Source organism: Mytilus galloprovincialis, chromosome 2 (genome assembly GCF_965363235.1).
Source record: "Mytilus galloprovincialis chromosome 2, xbMytGall1.hap1.1, whole genome shotgun sequence".
Classification (NCBI taxonomy): Eukaryota; Metazoa; Mollusca; class Bivalvia; order Mytilida; family Mytilidae; genus Mytilus; species Mytilus galloprovincialis.
Window position 1 is genome coordinate 114,721,202 of NC_134839.1, and position 23,981 is coordinate 114,745,182.

At 31.2% G+C, this 23,981-nt stretch overlaps 1 protein-coding gene across 16 annotated transcripts in view; it reads left to right on the forward strand.

Moving 5' to 3' along the window:
* Positions 1-19,456, forward strand: part of LOC143065496 (uncharacterized) — a 33,545-nt gene extending 14,089 nt beyond the window's left edge. For 7 of the 16 annotated variants that reach the window (XM_076239101.1, XM_076239092.1, XM_076239098.1 and 4 more), the window contains 13 exons: positions 4,634-4,778; positions 5,576-5,634; positions 6,199-6,219; positions 7,804-7,869; positions 11,325-11,354; positions 13,199-13,264; positions 15,128-15,235; positions 16,119-16,210; positions 16,506-16,571; positions 16,926-17,079; positions 17,812-17,962; positions 18,141-18,213; positions 18,459-19,456. In XM_076239101.1, the coding sequence (XP_076095216.1) occupies positions 4,634-4,778; positions 5,576-5,634; positions 6,199-6,219; positions 7,804-7,869; positions 11,325-11,354; positions 13,199-13,264; positions 15,128-15,235; positions 16,119-16,210; positions 16,506-16,571; positions 16,926-17,079; positions 17,812-17,962; positions 18,141-18,213; positions 18,459-18,540 (1,113 nt within the window). In that variant the 3' untranslated portion in view covers positions 18,541-19,456. Of the gene's footprint in view, positions 1-3,342; positions 3,385-4,633; positions 4,779-5,575; positions 5,635-6,198; positions 6,220-7,803; positions 7,870-11,324; positions 11,355-13,198; positions 13,265-15,127; positions 15,236-16,118; positions 16,211-16,505; positions 16,572-16,925; positions 17,080-17,811; positions 17,963-18,140; positions 18,214-18,458 lie in introns of all 16 variants that reach the window. The other 9 variants (XM_076239095.1, XM_076239088.1, XM_076239090.1 and 6 more) reach the window with 6 other exon arrangements.
* The last annotated feature ends 4,525 nt before the right edge of the window (positions 19,457-23,981 follow it).

Consider the following 23,981-nt stretch of genomic DNA (forward strand, 5'->3'; position numbering starts at 1 on the left):
TTTTGGTCCCAACAGTTTAGGAATAAGGGGCCCAAAGGGTCAAAAATTAAACTTTGTTTGATTTCATCAAAAATTGAATAATTGGGGTTCTTTGATATGCCGAATCTAACTTTGTATGTAGATTCTTAATTTTTGGTCCCGTTATCAAATTGGTCTACATTAAGGTCCAAAGGGTCCAAAATTAAACTTAGTTTGATTTTAACAAAAATTGAATACTTGGGGTTCTTTGATATGCTGAATCTAAAAATGTACTTAGATTTTTGATTATTGGCCCAGTTTTCAAGTTGGTCCAAATCGGGGTCCAAAATTAAACTTTGTTCGATTTCATCAAAAAATGAATAATTGGGGTTCTTTGATATGCCAAATTTAACTGTGTATGTAGATTCGTAATTTTTGGTCCCGTTTTCAAATTGGTCTACATTAAAGTCCAAAGGGTCCAAAATTAAACTAAGTTTGATTTTAACAAAAATTGAATTCTTGGGCTTCTTTGATATGCTGAATCTAAACATGTACTTAGATTTTTGTCGAGCCTGCAACTTTTGTTGCAGAAAGCTCGACATAGGGATAGTGATCCGGCGGCGGCGGTGTTAGCTCACTTCTTAAAAGCTATATATTTAAGAATGTGGAAGACCTGGATGCTTCATATTTTGTATATGGATGCCTCATGTTACGAAGTTTCCGTCAGTCACATGTCCATTGTCCTTGACCTCATTTTCATGGTTCAGTGACCACTTGAAAAAAAAGTTCAGATTTTTTGTAATGTTAAATTCTCTCTTACTGTAAGTAATAGGATAACTATATTTCGTATGTGCGTACTTTGCAAGGTCCTCATGCCCGTCAGAAAGTTTTCACTTGACCTCGACCTCATTTCATGGATCAGTGAACAAGGTTAAGTTTTGGTGGTCAAGTCCATATCTCAGATACTATAAGCAATATGTCTAGCATATTCGGTGTATGGAAGGACTGTAAGGTGTACATGTCCAACTGGCAGGTGTCATCTGACCTTGACCTCATTTTCATGGTTCAGTGGTTATTGTTAAGTTTTTGTGTTTTGGTCTGTTTTTCTCATACTTTATGCAATAGGTTTACTATATTTGTTGCATGGAATGATTGTAAGGTGTACATGTCTAGCGGGCAGATGTCATCTGACCTTGACCTCATTTTCATGGTTCAGTGGTTATAGTTAAGTTTTTGTGTTTTGGTCTGTTTTTCTCATACTTTATGCAATAGGTTTACTATATTTGTTGTATAGAATTATTGTAAGGTGTACATGTCTAGCAGGCAGATGTCATCTGACCTTGACCTCATTTTCATGGTTCAGTGGTTATAGTTAAGTTTTTGTGTTTTGGTCTGTTTTTCTCATACTTTATGCAATAGGTTTACTATATTTGTTGTATAGAATTATTGTAAGGTGTACATGTCTAGCAGGCAGATGTCATCTGACCTTGACCTCATTTCATGGTTCAGTGGTCAAAGTTAAGTTTTTGAGTTTTGGTCTTTTTATCTAATACTATATGTCATAGGTCAACTATATTTGGTGTATGGAAATATTTTATGATCTATATGTCAATCCTGCAGGTTTTATTTGACCTTGACCTGGTTTTCACGGTTCATTGCTCAGTGTTAAATTTTTGTGTTTTGGTCTATTTTCTTAAACTATAAGCAATAGGCTCAACTATATTTGTCATGTTTGTTGTATGGAAGCATTGTTAGCTGTACATGTCTGCCTGGCATATGGTTCAACTGACCTTGACCTCATTTTCATGATTCATGTTAAGTTTATGTGACAGTCGTAATAAAGCTTTATATTTAGGAGTATCAACATAATATCAATGATTAGTAAAGAAGGCGAGACATTTCAGTGTGTGCACTCTTGTTTATTATGGGCCTAGTTTTCAAGTTGGTCCAAATCAGGATCCAAAATTATTATATTAAGTATTGTGCAATAGCAAGAAATTTTCAATTGCACAGTATTCAGCAATAGCAAGAAATCTTCAATTGCACAGTATTGTGCAATAGCAAGAAATTTTCAATTGCACAGTATTGCGCAATAGCAAGAAATCTTCAATTGCACAGTATTGTGCAATAGCAAGTATTTTCAATTGCACAGTATTGCGCAATAGCAAGAAATATCTAATTGCACAATATTGTGCAATAGCAAGAAATTTTCAATTGGAGTTATCTTTCTTTGTCCAGAATAGTAGTAAAAGAATCAACTTAAATCATTGTTTTATACAATATACAATGTATATTCACTTTTACTAGCAACTGATAAATTAAAACAATCTTTACCATTCAGTGATAACAAACACTTTTTTTACATTTTAATATTTTATGATGTATTTAAATGAGTAGTTATTGTTGCAAACTCCAATAGTAATTTGAATTGAGATCAGTTTTGGAATAAGGGAAAGGGGGATGTGAAAAAAATTGGGGGGGGGGGGGGGTTCAATTTTTCTCATTTTAGATTTCATAAACAAAAAGAAAATTTCTTCAAACATTTTTTTGAGAGGATTAATATTCAACAGCATAGTGAATTGCTCAAAGGCAAAAAACAAATTTTAAGTTTATTAGACCACATTCATTCTGTGTCAGAAACCTATGCTGTGTCAACTATTTAATCACAATCCAAATTTAGAGCTGAATCCAGCTTGAATGTTGTGTGCATACTTGCCCCAACCGTTAAGGGTTCAACCTCTGCAGTCGTATAAAGCTGCGCCCTGCCGAGCACCTGGTTGATTCTTATATATTGACAAGTGGATTCTGTTTTATTTCCAATACTTTGCACTTATACATACAGCAAGTGATGATTAAGTATGAACAGCATATGTCAATATGGTAGTAAACATGTGTGTTTTTGTGTGGATATGATACATTTTGTGTTTGTTTTCTGGGATGTATTTTACTAATGATATTATTGTGCTTTTAATGTTCCTTCAAAATGAACATTTTGTCAAATCAGTGTTTGGCTATTAAACCAATCTGAACTATATGATAATAGGTCTTTGTAAATTGAGATCTGATCTATTCAGAAAAGTCAATATTTTTAAAACTTTACATCAAATGATCACATGTTTTATAACATAAGACAATCTTTTTCATAATTTATAAAATTGATACGAAATACTTGAGAAATCAAAAATTGCAAATTTGTATGGTATAATGAAGAAAACAAAGATAATTTGACCATCCTTTGTAACATTTAAAGGTGTGACATACATTGTCACATTATAGTTCTGTATGGAATTTCCTTTTTATCTGATCAGTTGTGTTTCAATGGTATAATTTGATTAACTGTATTTACAGTAGTGTAGAACTAATTACATGGGGTTGTGATTTCAGAGAGAAAAATCTTTTCCTAAAGCTGTAACTCCAGAAACTAAGGTAGTCAGCTGGTCGAGGGAATTTCTTACTAATATATCAGCAAGAGGTTTCATTTTATATAAAACTTGTATGTGTTAAATATGCGTTTACTGAGTGTTATAAAACAAACATTGGTACTGTTATTATCATCACGTTTCATAATTTAATTTGGATAAATGAAATGTGATTGATACCTCTATTTTCTTAAGTTATATAAAAATTTCAATTTACGACCAAGAGATCAATGGCCAGAAATTCAGTTACAACACATATCAATATGATTAGAAATGTAACTTATGTTGTAAAGCTCTTTTTCATTGGTAATGAATTCATGACACCTCTGTTCATCTTTATTGTGTGAATAGTTCAGTTTGAGTTCTGCAGAATTAAATATTTTTGGATATTCTTATAGTGAGCAATAAAATGAAACCTCAGATCAGCTGAAACATATTTAACGTTATGTGATTTATTTCAGGATAAAGTGATCTGTGTTGGCTGTCATTCATTGTTTTACCATCGTTTATTTGTGTATTTTCTTTTTGTCAGTTTCATTTGAATAAATGATGTTTAATGCTAAAAAAAAAGGATTTTGCCATGTAAATTAAATTTGTAATAGAATAGTACGAGTGAGTCAAGTAAAATTTGATTATAGATAAAAGTCTTATTTATTCATTGTCATTGTCTGTTGTTATCATACTGCTTTAATTTCAAGTTGTGACGTGGATTTTGACACTTGGTTATATATTATTTCAATTGCAGTGAAGAATTGTATGTTTTTGTAGCTGTTTTATTTAACTAGCAATATTTCTTGTCTCATAAATGTATGATATCATTGTTTTCAGAAAATATCCTGCAGAAATTTCCAATACAAAAGTAGAAATGTTTTAGTGCTGATTTCTGAGTTGAAATATAATCAAAGAAAGAAAAAAACAGATAATTTATATCATAATATGTAATAATTCTTTACATAAAATTGATTTCCTTCTTCGAAAACATATGACTGTCTCTAAAGAAAATGTATATCATAGACATTTAAGAAAATTTTCATATTTCTATACAATGTAAACTAGTAAGTCAAAAATAAGTATTGCAGTTAATGTTTTGTATGTTTATCTTGATCAGGTGTGGATCCAGAAAAAGAGGGGTTCTCCTGGTAAGCCAATGTTTGAATTGATGCTGGTAAAAAGTTAATGCTTTATTAGTAAGGTAGCAAAATAATTGGGCTTCCCTTTGGTGATTTACACTGAATTTTATTGATTGTATTTTACAGATTGAATCTGTGTCTATGAGAACTCCATCACCACAATTTAATCAAGAGTTAGAGGACTTGAGGGTAGAGGTCGAAGATCTTAATGTCAAGGTCAATAATCTACAGGACCAAGTAGATAACAAAGATGATGAAAATAAGAAGTTAGGTAATATAAATAGTAATGTGCAGTATAACAATAATTTAAATAAAAGACCATGTGGGATATACATAAAAATAAGATGGTTAAAGACCATGTGGGATATACATAAAAATAAGATGGTTAAAGACCATGTGGGATATACACAAAAATAAGATGGTTAAAGACCATGTGGGATATACATAAAAATAAGATGGTTAAAGACCATGTTGGATATACATAAAAATAAGATGGTTAAAGACCATGTGGGATATACATAAAAATAAGATGGTTAAAGACCATGTGGGATATACATAAAAATAAGATGGTTTATCATTGCCAATGAGACAACTCTCCACCAGAGACCAAATGATGTACAGGTTAGCAACTGTAGGGTGACGTACAGCCTTCAGCAATGAGCAAAACCATTAACGCATTGTATGCTTTAAAAGGCCCTGAAATGACGAATTCTAACATGAAAACAAGAAAACTAATGTCCTGATTTATACATGTATAAAACAATCAAAGAAAAATAATTTTCAACCACTGAATGATAGGCTCGCTCCTGACTTGGGACAGGCACATATAGAGTGTGGTAGGGTTAGACATGTTTGCTGGAGCTGGACACTCCACCTAACCTAGGACCGTGATGTAACAGTACAATGTAAGAACAGACTATAAAAATTATTTGAAAAGAGCTGAACTCATTAAATTGGTATAATGCTGAAAAAGCCTGAAATACAACATTACAAAAAAGACAGTACTCACAGTTACTGACAGCTAATTTAATGCTGATGATAATAACTAATGAAAAATTCTTGTCTCAGATCAACAAATAGAAGTATTGAATCAGGAGCTTGACCAAGAGAAGATGAAGTTTGACAAGGTACCAGTATAAAATAGGACATATAAGTAATTCTTGTACAGTCAGAACATGACGATCAACCGATGTTCTACCACAACAAGATGCTTCAGTTAAAAATAAGAACTCGGGTTCATTTTGTACTTAAAGCATATTGCTAATAGTTTTTATCCCTAGAATTGACATGTCCATGTTTATTTTTTTTACCCATTTCAGGTTGAACACAAATGTAGGGGGCAGATAGAGTTTACATTGACAAATTTTGATAAATCACCACAAATATGGTGTTATCTCCCATTTATTTCCTCAGACCTACTATCATAATAGATGATGTTTACTAGCATCTCATTTCATGCATAAAAAAAGGTCTGCAAATTAATGTTAAGTTGATAAACTTAGATTTAATTGTTGGCAAGGAGATATGTCTTGCCAGAGTTTAACTTTGAGAGTATAAGGCTAATGTTGAAATGTTTTTTTTATAGAAATATGTGTAATATATATATGATTTGTTATACTTAGTTAAGTTATATAGATAGTAGATTATATTTGATGGAACTTTATTTTTAATATATTATTTCTTCTGTTAAGCTTATACACCAGAGAAGGAAGGTAAATCACAGGGAAACAAATTAAGTTGATATTAGTGAAGCTTATATAACCATTCTCAGCATAAACCCAGCCCCATATCTGAACTCATATAAAAAAGTTACTCTTCTATTTTTTTAAAAATGTTTATATACCTGTCTAATCCAACCTAAATATTTAGTCCAGAAGGGGTTGGTTTGAAAAAGCTCATAGTACATAGATGTTATATGGTACTTTCAGTATTGGAATTTGGCTTTATCTCTTCTTATATTTAGAATTTTATATTCATTATATAAATACTTTTTTTACAAATAGGTTATATTTAGAATATGTTTGTAACATAAAACTTAACCAAGTGCTATTAGTTTGAATGGTTTAGTATGGTGTATGTTTTTATATTGCCCCACCTACGATATTAGGCCCCACCTACGATAGTAGAGGGGCATTATGTTTTCTGGTCTGTGGGTCCGTTTGTTCGTCCGTCCGTTCGTCCCGCTTCAGGTTCAAGTTTTTGGTCAAGATAGTTTTTGATGAAGTTGAAGTCCAATCAACCTGAAACTTAGTACACATGTTCCACATGATATGATCTTTCTAATATTAATGCCAAATTAAAGTTTTGAACCCAATTTCACGGTCCACTGACTACAGAAAATGATAGTGCTAAGTTCAGGTTAAAGTTTTGGTTAAAGTTTTTGGTCAAGGTAGTTTTTGATGAAGTTGAAGTCCAATCAACTTGAAACTTAATACACATGTTCCCTATGATATGTTCTTTCTAATTTTAATTTCAAATCAAAGTTTTGATCCCAATTTCATGGTCCTCTGACCATAGAAAACTGTAGTGCGAAGTTCAGGTTAAAGTTTTGGTTAAAGTTTTTGGTCAAGGTAGATTTTGATGAAGTTGAAGTCACATCAACTTGAATCTTAGTACACATGTTCCTTATGATATGATCTTTCTAATTGTAATTGCAAATTAAAGTTTTGACCCCAATTTCACGGTCCACTGAACATGGAAAATACTAGTGCGAGTGGGGCATCCGTGTACTATGGACACTTTCTTGTTATATATGAAAAAGAAGATTTGGTTTGATTGCCAATGAGACAAGTCTCCACAAGAGACAAAATGATACAGAAATTAACAACTATAACTATAATCATTGTAGGGCCATCAACAATGAGCATAGCCCATACTGCATAGTCAGCAATAAGAGGCACAGAAATGACTAATGTAAAACAATTCAAACAAGAAAAATAGCAGTCTAATTTATGTACAAAATAATGAACCAAAAACAAATATGTAATACATTTACAGACGACAACCTCTGAATTACAGTGGTAGTACTAAATACTGGCCTGACCTACTGACATACATTCAATTTTATCATGCATTCATCTTAAAAATATTTTCAATTTATAAAAAATAATAATTATTTATTCAGTATATTGTAAGGCTTTAGATTTTAAATGATACACATTTGCTACCAAACTTGAGGTTAATGTCTTTTTTTTGTTTCAGAAAGTTACCATTCTGCACACATTTCAGATTAAAGATAGAAGGCCTGCTTTAAGTCGTGACAAATCATTGATCTAATATTTTTGACTGCATTTTAGATTAATAAAGACCTTGAAAATACCAAGAAGGCAGCAGAAAATGAGAAAGCCTCTTCTGAGAAGCTGGTGAGTATATCTTATGTCTGACAGTTATAGCAATGTAACTATTCAGTCACAGCAGTTATACATGCATGTTTAAGTTATCACAAAAATGATATCAATATGAATATTATTATTTTATCACAACAGTTATATATATCAATATTACTCTTATACTTAGATTAATTTTATATATATTCTGTATTGTAAGTAAAAAAAACAAAAACAAGTTTCTATTTTTTAGGCAAATTTCATATAAACAGGTACTAATTTTATGGGTGTATATTTTTGGAGTTTTTGATGTATAATAAAACAATGTACCAAGTGTACTCTCGGTCTCAGAAGATATAACTCAAGTATTCTACTGAGATCCTCCTGATGATAATTTCATAAATTTTGTTTTTTGTCATTCAGAGCAGAGAGCTGGTAAATATTTGTTTTGTGCATTCTAACATTGTCTCATCTTAGGAGTGTTTGTAAATGGATTATGTCCCTTAGTTGAACTAATAAAACTGTAAAATAGAGGATACTCTTAATTTTTAAAAGACTTTGTTTTGATCTTTTGATATGCAAACATTTTAAGTGAAATGAAATGATAATAGTTATTGCTTAAATGTTACAAGAAGAAGAAGAAAAAAATACATCAGAAGAAATATTGGAACTGCATTTAGAAAAAAAATATATAGAGAAAATTTTGACAAGTGAATATTTTATTATTTCTATAGAGCAGAGAACTGGTAATTTATGATTGTTTGGTTTTGAAGAATGATTAACTGTTTGATAAAATACATTTAAAAAAAAAAATGAAAAATGATGACCATTTTCTACAATTATTAAACAAAATATCTGACAAGAACAACTTCATCATGGCATAGAAAGTTCTATGCATTTGTTATATAAAAGTTAACTGAGTGAAATATAGGAACTGTTTTGGATAATAAGTTAATAGTCATAGTTACAATGTACTTTTGGTATTTAGAATAATTTGTTAATGAATTATGCCCCTTACAAAAAATCTGCCATATAAAAAAAACATAAAAAAACCTGGTTAATGAAGGACTTTTTCTATCTTGTAATGTACAAAATGTTTTATTAGATGATTTGATAAAAAGTAATGATTCAATATTTTAAGGGAAAAAGTAGCATAAAAGAAATATTACCATAGCAAATAAGAAATATAAAATTATTTTCTATAGAGCAGAGATATGGTAATTTATGAATGTTTGATTTTGGAGAAAGCTTAACTGTTTGATGCAATGCAAATTATTTCTATCAATGGTCAAACTTTTATAATTTCTGGTTAAGTTTAATGTCACACTTAATTTCATTGAGTTCTTCACCTAAGAGAAGACAACTTCGAAAAAAAAGTGAGGTCCATTTGTTAGTTTTTATGGTCTTAGATGACAAGTTCATTGACAGGAATCAGAAGTTTTATTCATTATAAGGTATGGGGCATCCCACCAAATTTCAAATAGAGTGGATGTAAGCAATTATAGGCATTCATAAAGCCTTCAACAATGAGAAAAACCTATACCGTGTAGTCAGCTATAAAATGCCTGGACAAAAAAACTAACAGCCTTGGTCAGAAAAGTAATATCAAGCAAAAACGTTTTAGAATCATACAAAGAACCAATGGTTCCACAAACCTTGGGTGGCTTTAAGGTGATATTTTCTTTAATAAAAAAGAAAGGACATACAAACAACAAAAACAATTTTGTAGATAGATTAATATTATCATTAAAGCTTAGAGGGAAATTTATAAATGTGTGCTTTTGAAAATGCCAAAGTGCACTAATATGGTTTGTATTTTGATTCCTTCTTAACAGAATTGTTTTTTTTTTTGTAAGGGCCTTGAAGTTTGAAAATAACAGTATGAATTGATGTATTGGTATACAATCCCTTTGTTCTGATGTAGTGTAAATACAAGGCTTTAAGAATGAGATCTTAAGATCTGTTCCATCATAACATAACGTAACAAAAGTAACTAACACCAGTTGAAAGCTACTTACCTAGTTTAAAGTTTGTGACTAACTTTGTACTCACTGTTGCTAATATTCAGTGTTGTAACCCCATTGGGGTAAACATGTTAGTTAACTGTTATATGGTAAGGACTCATTGTTTATTTCTTAGTAAGTGTATGTAGTATTTCCAGGATAGCCATTATGAAAATAGTTTTTCTGTCTGCTCTATTTTTCTCCATGAAATAGTATGAAAGAATGACACATTTGTTAGTCATAGGATAAAATCACTTTCTATAACTTACACCTTCAGGAGATAAATTTTCAGAAAGTTTTAGTGTCCAAAATTTCCTTATTACAACCATTACACTACAGGATTAGGGAAAAGAAGAGAAATGCAGGATTGACAAAAATACTTACATTCATTAATCTGTATTGCTATGAAGGTGACGTTGTAAATGTTTAAATGAAATTATAAAAGTATTCCACTATATTTATGGTTAAACTATGAAAGTATGGCACAATTCTGTCCTGTTTAATTGTAGAATGCATGATATAAGATTGTTTTAATACTTTATAGTTGGTTTTAAAAAGAGCTCATAAGAACTTATGTTTTCTTTGTGATTATGTACATATATGCTGACTTGTAATAAAATTAACTTACTTACTTAATTTACTAGGTGTCATCTCAAACAGTAAATATGATATTCTGGATAAATTTCATCTTGTAATTATGAAATGTAAGATAAATGTTACTCTTGACATGATTTTAAACTTTCAATGTTTGATTTCTCCACTTCATTAGTATTCATGAAGCTTTTATCCTGTTTAAATCGGAAATCATTTGATAGCTTTTGAGATGACCCCCTAAACATTAACATTACTATATGAATAATTTATGAATTATTAATTATTTCAGACTGATGGAGTAAGTGAAATGCCTCCCCCTTTTATATTGCATGCCTTATCAGTATATAACTATTCTTGTGCAGAGCTTCTAACTTCTAACAGTAAACTCTCTAACATTACAATGGCCCTTTCACAGTTGAGTCCCCCACACAGTGTTAGATATTGTCTGAAACATTAAGTGAGATCTGTTGTCAGAATACAGCAAACAATATTGTAATTTTTTATGGAAATTTTGTTCACGTTTTGATTCATTATCAAACTTCTTTCCATATTTTCAAGGGAAAAAGTCATTATGATTTTTTGATATTCCTATATCATAAACGTAATTTACAGGTAATTGAAAACCCAGGAAAACATTTTGGATTATTTAAGAACCATGCCTTTAGCTTACTAGCAAGTAGTATATATTGGGGATAATAGCTGTGCCTTCTAGCATATATTTGGCTGTTCATTCTTTGAAATTATATTTCCCATAGATAAAGGATAGAAGTGATATAATATTTATATTTTTCCGGAATTTTAGTGTAGTTATATTTGAAAACAAAGGATGCATATTTATATTTTATGTAAGAGTGAACATTCAAGATGTATTTGTCATTTTGAATTTTTAAACAGACATTTAAAGACATTCGACAGTTCACAAAAGTAAGATTCTACAATATTTTGATGATGCACAAAACCACTTTATAAAGGTTAGGTGGCATTGATCCTTGCATGATTCATAGTATATAAAGTTTAAGAGATTTATGTATATTTTTCAAATTTTCAAATATTTGTTTTTACATTTTGAATAAGGTTTGCAAAATGTATACTGCATTAAATGGAAAATACTATTTAGTATGTAAATACTGTATTGTTCCATACCTAATTTGAAAAAAAGAAGTAATAAAATTTGCATGATGGGTAGCAATTAGCATGTTTGTGTTGTAGAGGTGAGATGGGACTGTTCACTTGTGTGTGGTTAATTGAAAGAATATAATATTTTAAGCTCACCTGGCGTTAAAGGCCTCAATAGCTTTTGCATTCACTTGGTGTCTGTTGTTAAAAAAAAAATCTCCTCTGAAACTACTGGGCGAAATGTTACATGAATTTTCCTTAGGAGATATAGTTTTAAATTGTATCTTGGTAATTGATCCATCAATTAACATGATTAAAGCCAACACATTTTTTAGTGCCTGCAATTGGGAACCTCAAGTTATTTTTCAGACATTTTCAATTTTAACTTTGATCTCATCAACTTGGAGATTTGTTGAAAATTTGCTTTAAAAATGTCTTATCTTAAGACCATTGGGCAAAACAATAAGAGGTCATACATTTTGCCCAAAAATTATTTATGCAGTTAGTAGGTGATTCACTAGGGAAATCTGCACTGTTACATTCTGTTTGATATTGTGATGGCAAGATATGCATGGGTGTGAACATAGAATTAATCTACAGTGATATTGCAGTGTATATATTAACATCTCCCTGTATATTACAAAGTATTCCTTCTCTCATTATATATTCATCTTGCATGATAAATGGGGAACTTGTATATTCATATATTACACCTAGTTCATTTATGATAGACAACTTATTATTGACATTAGCAATAGAAAGCGTCCATCTGAGTACATCTCATGACAAAACAATTTCTAAAAATTCATTAGTTCTCATGTTTTGCATAATGTATGGTTCTATCAAAACACACACTCTCTTCAGTTTTAATGATATTTTATATGTAAATCAAAAGTTTTGGAATTTAATTGTTTAAAAATTTACAATTTTATTGTATCTTGTGCTAAGTATATATTTTTCAAACCAATTCTATAGAATTTACAAACTTGCTACATTTGAACAAGTTAAATGCCTTTGATTTTTATTTTATAATAAAAAAGGAGATGTGTAATGATTGCCAATGTTCATGAGCCATTATGATACTTTATAGCAGGCACTTACGGTTTTGCTGCTTATTCTATTCAAGAATCATTCAATTTTTATATTCTTAGACATTCTATTGGTTTTCGTTTTCTAGAGGATGTTATTTTAGTGTATTTATAAATAAAAAGTAATATGGGTTGAATGCCTATGATACAACTATAAGATAAGATAGAAATAAACAATCACATTTTTTTTTTTTTAATTGTGATGGAAATATTGCATACAAGTATAATTTCTGTATAAATATATCTATTGGAGAAAGCAATAGTGAAAAACAACAACAACCAACAACAAGTCAGCAACACACCATGCAGAAATCCAACTTATATAACTGTTATCTAAAATAGTCTTCTTTTGAAAGATAACCAGTAACAAGTGCAATTGTCACAGGATAAAATTACTCTTAGTTAGTTAAACTCACTGTACAACTGAAGGATAGGTAAAAAGTTATTATGACATATATGGATAACATTTTTTTTTACTGACATCCTTAGTAAAAAATTTGATTCAAGTTTTGATACTACAAATAAGTGATCATATTTAAAATGATTTGACCTTTTAATTTTTAGATGGATAAACAGAGAGCAGAGATGGAGAGAATGTTCCAACAGAAATTACAGAAAGCTCAGGAAGAGGTAGGCTGTTTGTTTTGTCTGAAAGATGCATGGGGTATAAGTCATTCAGATTAGACAACTACCTTTAAAAGAGTAATATACAGTCTTCAACATTAAAGAATTTACAGGAAAAAGATAACAAAGTTATATAGTTTTAGACTTTGCCTGGCAACAAGTTAAAATTTGTGTCAATAATTTGTTCCTTCTCTTTAATCTCTTAGTCTTACTGTTGAAATGATTTAAATTATTGTATAATTTAGATATTTTATACATGTACGATGAGATGTTTTTCAACGTCAAATACCTTGAGATTAAGTTTAAAACCTTCTCTTGGCACAGTAACATTGCAATGGGATTGAAGATAATCTGAAAAAAACTTAAATGCATGTACATCTGAATAGAAATAGATTGATCTTTAATTAATATTGAATTATGTGAATTTCAATCATTTTAGTCAATAATCATTATTTTCATAGGTTTCTGCATTCCTTGTTTTGCTTAGAAGTCATATCTTGTGGGAAAAAAACTGAGTTTATTAAAAGTAACAGTACCTCATGTTTCATCCCAAAGTGATCAACAAGAAACTTTACTAATGAAAAGTAAAATGACATAAACTTATCTAGAAAGGAAAATGAACACCTTAAGTGAACTTTAGTTTAATCTTCTGGTTCTGTTTTTACATATAATTTTGACAGACATCGACATAATCAAAGACTCAGTTTTTATTGTCGAGCCTGCAACTTTTGTTGCAGAAAGCTCGACATAGGGATAGTGATCCGGCGGCGGCTACAGCGGCGGCGTTAGCTCACTTCTTAAAAGCTTTATATTTTAGAAGGTGGAAGACCTGGTTGCTTCATACTTTGTATATAGATGCTTCATGTTACTAAGTTTCCGTCAGTCACATGTCCAATGTCCTTGACCTCATTTTCATGGTTCAGTGACCACTTGAAAAAAAAGTTCAAATTTTTTGTAATGTTGAATTCTCTCTTATTATAAGTAATAGGATAACTATATTTGATATGTGCGTACCTTTCAAGGTCCTCGTGTCTGTCAGACAGTTTTCACTTGACCTCGACCTCATTTCATGGATCAGTGAACAAGGTTAAGTTTTGGTGGTCAAGTCCATATCTCAGATACTATAAGCAATAGGGCTAGTATATTCGGTGTATGGAAGGACTGTAAGGTGTACATGTCCAACTGGCAGGTGTCATCTGACCTTGACCTCATTTTCATGGTTCAGTGGTTATAGTTAAATTTTTGGGTTTTGGTCTGTTTTTCTCATACCATATGCAATAGGTCTACTATATTTGTTGTATGGAATGATTGTTAAGTGTACATGTCTAGCAGGCAGATGTCATGTGACCTTGACCTCATTTTCATGGTTCAGTGGTCAAAGTTCAGTTTTTGAGTTTTGGTCTTTTTATCTAATGCTTTATGTCATAGGTCAACTATATTTGGTGTATGGAAATATTTTATGATCTTTATGTCAGTCGAGCAGGTTTTATTTAACCGTGACCTCATTTTCACGGTTCATTGCACAGTGTTAAGTTTTTGTGTTTTGGTCTATTTTTCTTAAACTACAAGTAATGTGTCAACTATATATGTTGTATAGAAGCATTGTTAGCTGTACCTGTCTGCCTGGCATGGTTCATCTGACCTGGACCTCTTTTTCAAGGTTCATTGGTCTTTGTTTAGTTATCTTGGTTAATGTTAAGTTTATGTGACAGTTGTAATAAAGCTTAGCTTTATACTTAGGACTATCAACATAATATCAATGATTAGTATAGAAGGTGAGATATTTCAGCGTGTGCACTCTTGTTAGAGATATTTATCAAATTTGAAGTGATAAAAGATATGTTCCACTTCTAATTAAATGCATTACAGGCTGAGGCTAATGCACAGAGAGAGTCAATAGCCCAACAGTCAGCAGAGAAAGATAAAGTCAAGTTACTTCAGGATCAAAAGAAATTATTGGAGGAACAGCTGGCTAAGGTTAGTAATATTTAAATTACCAGTAAGACAAAAGAAGATTACTAGATTTATTTAAGTTTTAATTTTTAAAAGTATATGACCAAATATTTCCAATGCATTTCTTAAAAACCAAAATATTCCAAATAAGAATAAAGAAAGACCAATTTGTGAATGAAACTCAATATTCCATTTCTAAAATTATAACAAAATAGGATGCCAGAACAAAAGTTATTATCACAGTTTTCTTAGTAACAACAAATCGTAACTTCTGGTATTATGTGACAGGTTTACATTTAAAAATGAAAAGAAGTGGTATGATTGCCAATAAGACAACTCTTTGAAAGAGACCAAATGACAAAGAAATTAACAACTAGTGCACCATACAGCCTTCAACAATGAGTAAAAACCTGACAGCATATCCAGCTATAAAAAAAACCTGAAATGACAAATGTAAAACAATTCAGAACCAGAAAACTAATGGCTTTCATGTTCCTTTGATATTCTACTTCCTGCTTTATATTTTTATTATTTATGTGCATGGTATAAAGTTTTGATTCCAATTTCTTATTTCAAAATGATATAAAGTCAACAGGTTTTAATCAGTTAGCCAAACTCACTTTGATTATGTTGGTGCTGTAGTATAAAAGTTTTATTACTTAAATGTATGTAGGATTATGTCCCTCACAGTATATCATATTATACCTACAAGCATGTCCAATATGTATGTAGGATTATGTCCCTCACAGTATATCATATTATACCTACAAGCCTGTCCAATATGTATGTAGGATTATGTCCCTCACAGTATATCATATTATACCTACAAGCATGTCCAATATGATTTTTTCACTAGGACAATTTTATTTTTGAATAACTGATAATTATAGAATCATTCAAATTCTAGGAGCGAAAGAAGAACCAAGAAAAGGCTGAAATGGACACAGATATCGATAAATATGTAAAGAATGAGAAAAGATTGAAAGAAGAAATAGAGAGGTAGATATAACATAATGGGTTTTGTGTATTGCTCTTCATTCGTTTATAGTGTTAACACAAATAAGATAGCTAAGGGGACTAGGTTGGCACTGTTGATCAGGCCTTAAGTATGTCTATAATTTTTGTTCTCACTTTTTTGCTAAGACTTCATTCTATATGCTGGACATTTGGTATACAGTACAAACATTAAATTTTATACTTTAGTTTTGCAAAGAAAATCTGTTGGTTCTTTTAAATGATATTGTAGGAATATTTATTGTTTTTAAACAATCACATTATATTTTCTTAATTTCAGATTAAAGAGAGAAACAGAGAGAGTACATAGGACTTGGGAAAAGAAATTTGCCATATTACAACAGAGGTATAAAGATCATTTTAATTTACTCCCTTACCTATCTTCATTATATTATAAATGATTGATTCTCATACTGCCATATTACAACAGAGGTATAAAGATCATTATAATTTACTCCCTTACCTATCTTCATTATAGTATAAATGATTGATTCTCATACTGCCATATTACAACAGAGGTATAAAGATCATTATAATTTACTCCCTTACCTATCTTCATTATAGTATAAATGATTGATTCTCATACTTTGATCAGTAATGAAACTTTTAAGTTTAGGCTTGTCTGTAAATAGTTACTCCAAATCTTTTTATCACGGATTGTTTATTTTATTACTAACCAATTATTATAATATTTTAACAGTTTACATGCCCTGAAGGATGAAAGTTACATCAGGCAGACATTACAGAGACAAGCTGCAGCCTTACATCATGCAGCTGTCAGTTATGCAGTAGATACACCCATGGGTATACTACCCACTAGTAAAATAAACAGTCCTATCAAGAAACCGGTTATAGTAAGTTACGTATGTCTAAAACCATTACAATATTTTGTCTGCACTCTTGTGAGTAGTCCAGTTTTTATACATCCTTTTTCATATGGTTTGTGATAATAATTTTACTAACTAATAAGGTAGAGGTAAAAAAAGAAGCATTAAATTTGATCCTAAATTCACAATAACAAAATATTACTTTTTTAAAACCTTTAGCATGCACTATTTAGTCAAATGTATTACACTCAAGAGATCAGTCAGGACTTCAACAATGTTTTAATTTCATTTGTCAACACAAGAATATGGCTATGTATAGTGCTACTTTTCCCCCTATATATGTATTTTTTCATTCTTGACTCTAGCAGTTATAATAATGGATATCACATAGAAATACAGGTAAGTTTTGTTGTCTGCTTGTGCATGTCAGTCATCACCTGAACAGTTACGTTCACAATGTATTCATGGATTTAATTACATTTTATTATTATACAATTTAATATCACTGATCAACCATGTTGTAAGTGCATTGTTAACAATATATCTAAATACATCATACTGTTATCAATGCACTTGCATGTTCCATGTGCAGAATGAAAATGTTTTTTTTAAAGAAACTTAGAAAAAGTTAGGAGAATTTAGCCTACAGTACATTTGGTATGTAGTGTTTGTTATATTATCTCATATATGGACAGTGCTATTATTGTTCTGTTTTATTTCTGTTGTTTGAGGCTAATGAACTTTTTTCTATATCTGCAGCCAGACATTGGTAGAGGGAGACAACAGCCACCACCTCAACCCTCCCAAGGACAGCCACTCAATGTCGGGGGAGTTTTAGGAGAGAAAGATTATATTTCATACACTGTATCAGCTCCAAGTGGGCGTGGAACTGCCATGTTTTCAGTTGATGGTAAGTTTTATGTCCCAAGACAGCTATTAACATCATTCTGTTTTAAAGGAGAAAAAATATGTGTATTAGATAGAGTCTTTTCATATGTAAGTGGGGACAGACTAAAAGTTTAGAGCCATTAATGTGGTAATAGCATTTTTTATCACTATTCATATTGATATTTCTATGTTTATTACAGAAAACCAAGTGATGTCTGAAGGAGAAGATGACTTACCTGTAGATGTACAACCCTTACCTGACCCACCTTCTAGGTAAGTTATATTTTAGGTCTAGTCCTTTGAACCCCTACCTATTTACAATACTTGTATGAAAGGTCTTTTGCTTATTATCCTTGCCTGGTTTCAATTGGATGGAAAACATGGCTTCTAGGGAACATAATGTCCCTGTTATGTGAAAATAGCAGATATTCCTTTTTCTACAACAAAAATCCATCATTATTCCCACAGTGTTTGCTGCTCTTGGATGTTGTTTAACTTATTCTGACTTTTATTTGTAGGCCTTCTCGAGAATTAGTCACAGATGGTACCCCTACAGAGAAAGAAAAGGCTAGATTACACTTTGAAGGACAAAATACATAGTTATACACTTAACATTGGAAGTTTTATATTTTGTATCACAACTGTTTACTGGCATAATCTCAGGTCTGAAATTGTTCATGTACTGATATTACAAGGTTGAGATAATGTTCAGTGGTGATCTTGTTTTACATCACCTGACATAAGGTTTAGATATATTGATGACATGAAATAGAGGTCATTTAACAACAGCATTTTTAAGGCATATTATGTTTGAGACAGCCAAAAAATCCATTTAATTAGACTGCTGTAAGTCTTATTTTATAAATGCTTATAAGTTATTTTAATGTGTAATTTTGTCATGAGTGTGAGTGGTCATAACTGATTAATAGTGGCTTGAGGGTTTTTTTTATTGTGGTCACCTGTTTTAAAGAAACGGTGGCAGGAGACTAATAAGAGTATAAAAATTGTCATGATGCTTTTCACCATACTGCTGATTTTATGCTGAAGATATTTTTTTTTTTCAAAGACAAATCTAAAGAAATCAACATTATAACTCCTAGAATTCCCGTATTTTATCAAGAGAAGTGTATTTTTAACTTTTTGTGATAAGTGTCTTATTTCTGAGAAATAGGTTACATATATTTATTTATTATACTGCTGTGACTGACTGTGATATATGATTTTTATGTACACATATTTTTATTTTGTATATTCTTAAAAAAAGTGTTTGTGAAGCTTGATTTTGATATATATCACTAGGTTTTCACTCAAATAACATAAGCATGATTTTGCTTTGTTAAACAAGGTTTAAACTCTGGAAATATTTTCATTTTTTTTTAAAATTTACTGATTATTTATTCCGTCCAAGAAAAATTGATTTATAAAATTATATATTTTTTGTATCTAGCGATATGATATTTTGTTATTGATAAATGTTACTTCATGAGACTGTAAGCAATAAAAGTTAAAAAAAATCTTGTGTGCTGTGATTTAAAAACAAAAGTAGCAGAAAGGCAGACAAAACACTACAAATTGAACTCAATATTGATCAACAAGAACCCATCAGATGAAATCAAATGGATTCAAGAAATGAGTAATATAACATAAGAAAGAAAAGAAGTTTACACATCTATGATAAACCTTGTCAAGTCTTTAAGATGAAGCAGAACAAATATAAAATGATCAAAATACACCATTTAGAACATTTGAAAAATGACCATTGGACTTCTGCTCCATTGATTCACCATTTAAGTACGTCTCGGACTTCTTTCTAAGGCTAGATTTCTTATGGTGACAGTAAATGTTTTGCACAAGAAGACCTTAGTAAATCACATTTTATGGTCTGAAGTTTCTCTATGGCAAGTGTCTGTCATCATTTTCATGATTCAATAATTTCTTATAAACTATAGCTGAGAACTACTAGGTTGTTTAATGACCTTGACTGCCTATCACTGTATGTATAGCATGATAGTTTAATAGGTGTATATACTGACAGAGTTCATTTGACCATGACTTTTTTTATTGTCTCGCTTGACAGAGTCAAAAAGCTAGACATACATATGCTATTTCCGTCGACAGCGGCGGCATCAACAATGTATTAGTTTGTGATTAGGTCTAGTTTATGGTGAACTACAAGTGGCAAGTCAATGATATTTGGTATGAAGTTGTATTAATATAGGCACATCTCATTAAAATCTGACTTTGAAACTAATGCTTAGTTTTCATGTATTAGTTTTTGATTAGGTCAGTTTATGGGGAACCACTAGTGGTAGGTCAATGATAATTGGTATGCAGTTGTATTAGCATTGACACATCTCATTACCATTGGGATTATTTTACCCTTCCCCTCTGTTATGGTCTATTGACTGAAATTTCGCTTAGTTTACATGTATTGGTTTGTGTTTAGGTTTGTTTAAAGGGAACTACTTGTGATAAATCAATGGTATTTGGTATGCAGTTGTATCAGCATTGGTTCATCTCATTTTTATTGTTAAGCCTTGTCCTTTCAGTCATGGTGCATTGACTTTGAATATTTGCAAAACTTACATGTTAAAAGTGTTGCTATTTTAATTACAACATTCGCAATGATAAAGACTTGCATTCTGATATCTGATGCATATTTCTGTGTGAAGGATTCTTTAAATCACAAAATTTAATCTCATTTTTGTCCATTTTTAAACAAAATGCAGTCTGACCTGGCTTGGGTTGAGTCTAGATGGCTTTTATATTCAGTCTGACCAAAATATGTTTTAGTTTAAATTACGTAAATATTTAATCTCACCTAGTTAAGGCTGCATTTAGAAGGCATTTATAAATAGTTTAAAATTGAGGACAATGTCAAAGAGACAACAACCCGACCAAAGAACAGACAGCAGCCGAAGGCCACCAATGGGTCTTCAACACAGCGAGAAAATCCCGCATGCCAGTCAGAGCTTGTCTAGGTTGAATTTAGAGGGCTTCTCTTTAGTCTGACCTTCTTTAGGTTGAGTTCAGATGGCTTTTATATTCATTCTGAAAAGGTTTTGACCAAGTTAAAATGGCTTTTATATTCATTCTGAAAAGGTGTTGACTGAGTTCAAATTGCTTTTATATTCAGTTTTACCTAGTTAAGGTGGAGTTGAGATGGCGTTGCATATTAAAAGTCTGATCTGATGTAGGTTACTTTTAAGTTCAGTTTGATCGGGTTTAAACTTAGGTAAGATGGCTTGGATTGAATTAAGGTGGCTTTTGTATACTAGTATACAATCTGATCTTGTATGAGACACACTATAAAATATCAATTGAAATGGCTTAACTGGATTAGTTAAATCTATTTTAGACGGGACTTGTGATCAGGTTATGATTCTTTGAACAATTCAGCTTGTATTTACAACTTATTTTTTTAACTTTGGCGATATAGATCTACAGACCTGTCTATTGCATTTCAACATCTAGATTCAATTTGGTTGCAGTTACTTATACCCCATATATGTATTAACATTTGCAGTACTTTACTATTGCTTGACGTACCTACAATTTGTGCTACTGATCAATTGATTTAGAATACATGCTTTGACTACCATATTTTAGGTAAAACGTTGGTATTTCAAATTTTGGCTTTCGGTTTCCTGTCAACAAAAGTATGAATTTTTCGAAATACTAAGGATTATCCCATACATCCCTGGCATATAATACCTTAACCGTGTTTAGGACCACTTTTTAGAATTTTGGGTCCTCAATGCTCTCCAACCTTGTATTTGCTTGGCTTTATAACTATTTTGATCTGAGCGTCACTGATAAATCTTATGAAGACAAAACGCGCGTCTTGGCGTATTAAATTATAAGCCTAGTATCTTTCATAAATCATTATTGACACCACTGGCTCGATGCCACTGCTGGTGGACGTTTCGTCCCCGAGGGTATCACCAGCCCAGTAGTCAATAACTTTGATAACTATTAACACATATTCACAGTGGAACATTACATAAAAACTAATCTTAGATATAGGCCTTCAACACGCAGTGACAATATAAATATTCTGTCATTTTTTCAACAAACTTCAACATATTTTTTTCAAATACTTAAAATTATGCGACTAGACAGCAAGTAGAAAAAATAAAAATCAGGGCGAATGGACCCTGGGCGAACAGGTAATAAGACGAACGGGCCCGGATTCAGCCTTGACTCACAAGCTATAAAGGGTCCCAAAATTACTAGTGTAAAACCATTGTCTGTTAATTTTCTAATTTTCTAAAATGTTTTTGTTTTAATAAATTATCAGTATTTAGTTCTAATAGAATCTCAAAGCAATCCTAATTCTATCTCACTTTTGAATTATAGTTTTTCATGTGTGACGTCATGCTGTTTCTAAATTTCATAAATTCAAATGTGGCATAACGTTTGCCTTTTCACCATCGTATGTGACGTCATTTATTTTTTAATTGCGTTGACGCCTGGATTGATTCGGGTGTGTCTATGCTGTATTGAACTTGGCATCATGTATTCGGGTTGAGTTTTCTGTAATAAGTTAATACTTCAGTTTCATTATGAATATATCTTTCACATTCATTTGTTAAAATTTACTGTTTGCAATAGCATGAATCGTTCTATATAAAAGTGTTCTTATCCCGGGCATAAAAACAATGCCGTATTTGGCAAAACCTTTTCAACTTTTGATCTTCAGTTCTGTACAACTTTGTACTTTTTTTCACTTTCGATCTTTTATATCTGGGCGTTATGTATTCGGGTTTAGTTTTCTGTAATTAGTTAATACTTCAGTTTCGTTATCATGATTTCATATTCATTTGATAAAATTTACTGTTTGCAATAGCATGAATTGTTCTATATAATAAGAATGTTCTTATCCCGGGCATACAAACAATGCCGTATTTGGCAAAACCTTTTCAACTTTTGATCTTCAGTTCTGTACAACTTTGTACTTTTTTTCACTTTCGATCTTTTATATCTGTGCGTCACTATTGAGTCTTGTGTGGACAAGACGCGTTTTTGGCGTATTGAATTTTAAACCTGATGCTTTTTGTTATCTATTAATCATGCTTTTCTTTGTCTAATATGGTCTCCCTTTTATTTGTATTGTAGTCCTGTAATATTATGTTGTCATTTCAATGTTATATTTAACTTTGCCATTAAAGTGCGAGGTTTGGCATGCCATAAAACCAGGTTCAACCCACCACTTTTATTCCCCTTTAAAAGTGTCCTGTACCAAGTCAGGAAGATGGCCATTGTTATAATATTGTTCGTTTCTGTGTGTGTTGCATTTTAACGTTGAGTCGTTTGTGTTTTCTCTTATTTTTTAGATAAGACGTGGCACGGTACTTATCTATCCCAAATTCTTGTATTTGGTTTTGATGTTATATTTGTTATTCTCGTGGTGTTTTGTGTGTTGCTTTTCGGTGTTGTGTCGTTGTTCTCCTCTTATATTTAATGCGTTTCCCTCGGTTTTAGTTTGTTACCCCGATTTTGTTTTTTGTCCATGGATTTATGAGTTTGGAACAGCGGTATACTACTGTTGCCTTTATTTGATAAATTATGCACTTGACAAAGGATACATAAATATATTTTCTTCAATATACAAACTAGTCATTATATTATGTAGCTCTTTTCCGTATTTTAAACCAGTAAGAACAGCTAGAACCTTTACAACTATGAGGAAAAGATGAAATTCCTTCCTGTTCAGTTTACCCATAAATTAAGCCACATTTAATTTCTTATTGGCATATTGATGATACACTTTCCTGTAACTATCCAAACTTTTCTGATTAAGTTCCAATAATACACCCCTCAGAATTAAAAATTAAAGAAACAGAAGACATGGCTTCATCTGCCTCATTTTTTGACTGTTACCTCCAATTTGACATCAGCAGTTATCTAAGTACCAAAATCTATGACAAATGAGACGATTTTAATTTTTAAAAAGATCATTTTCCCCCCACCTTAGTAGCAATATACCTACTTCACTTGCATATGTGATTAACATTTTCCCACTCATTCGATATTCAATA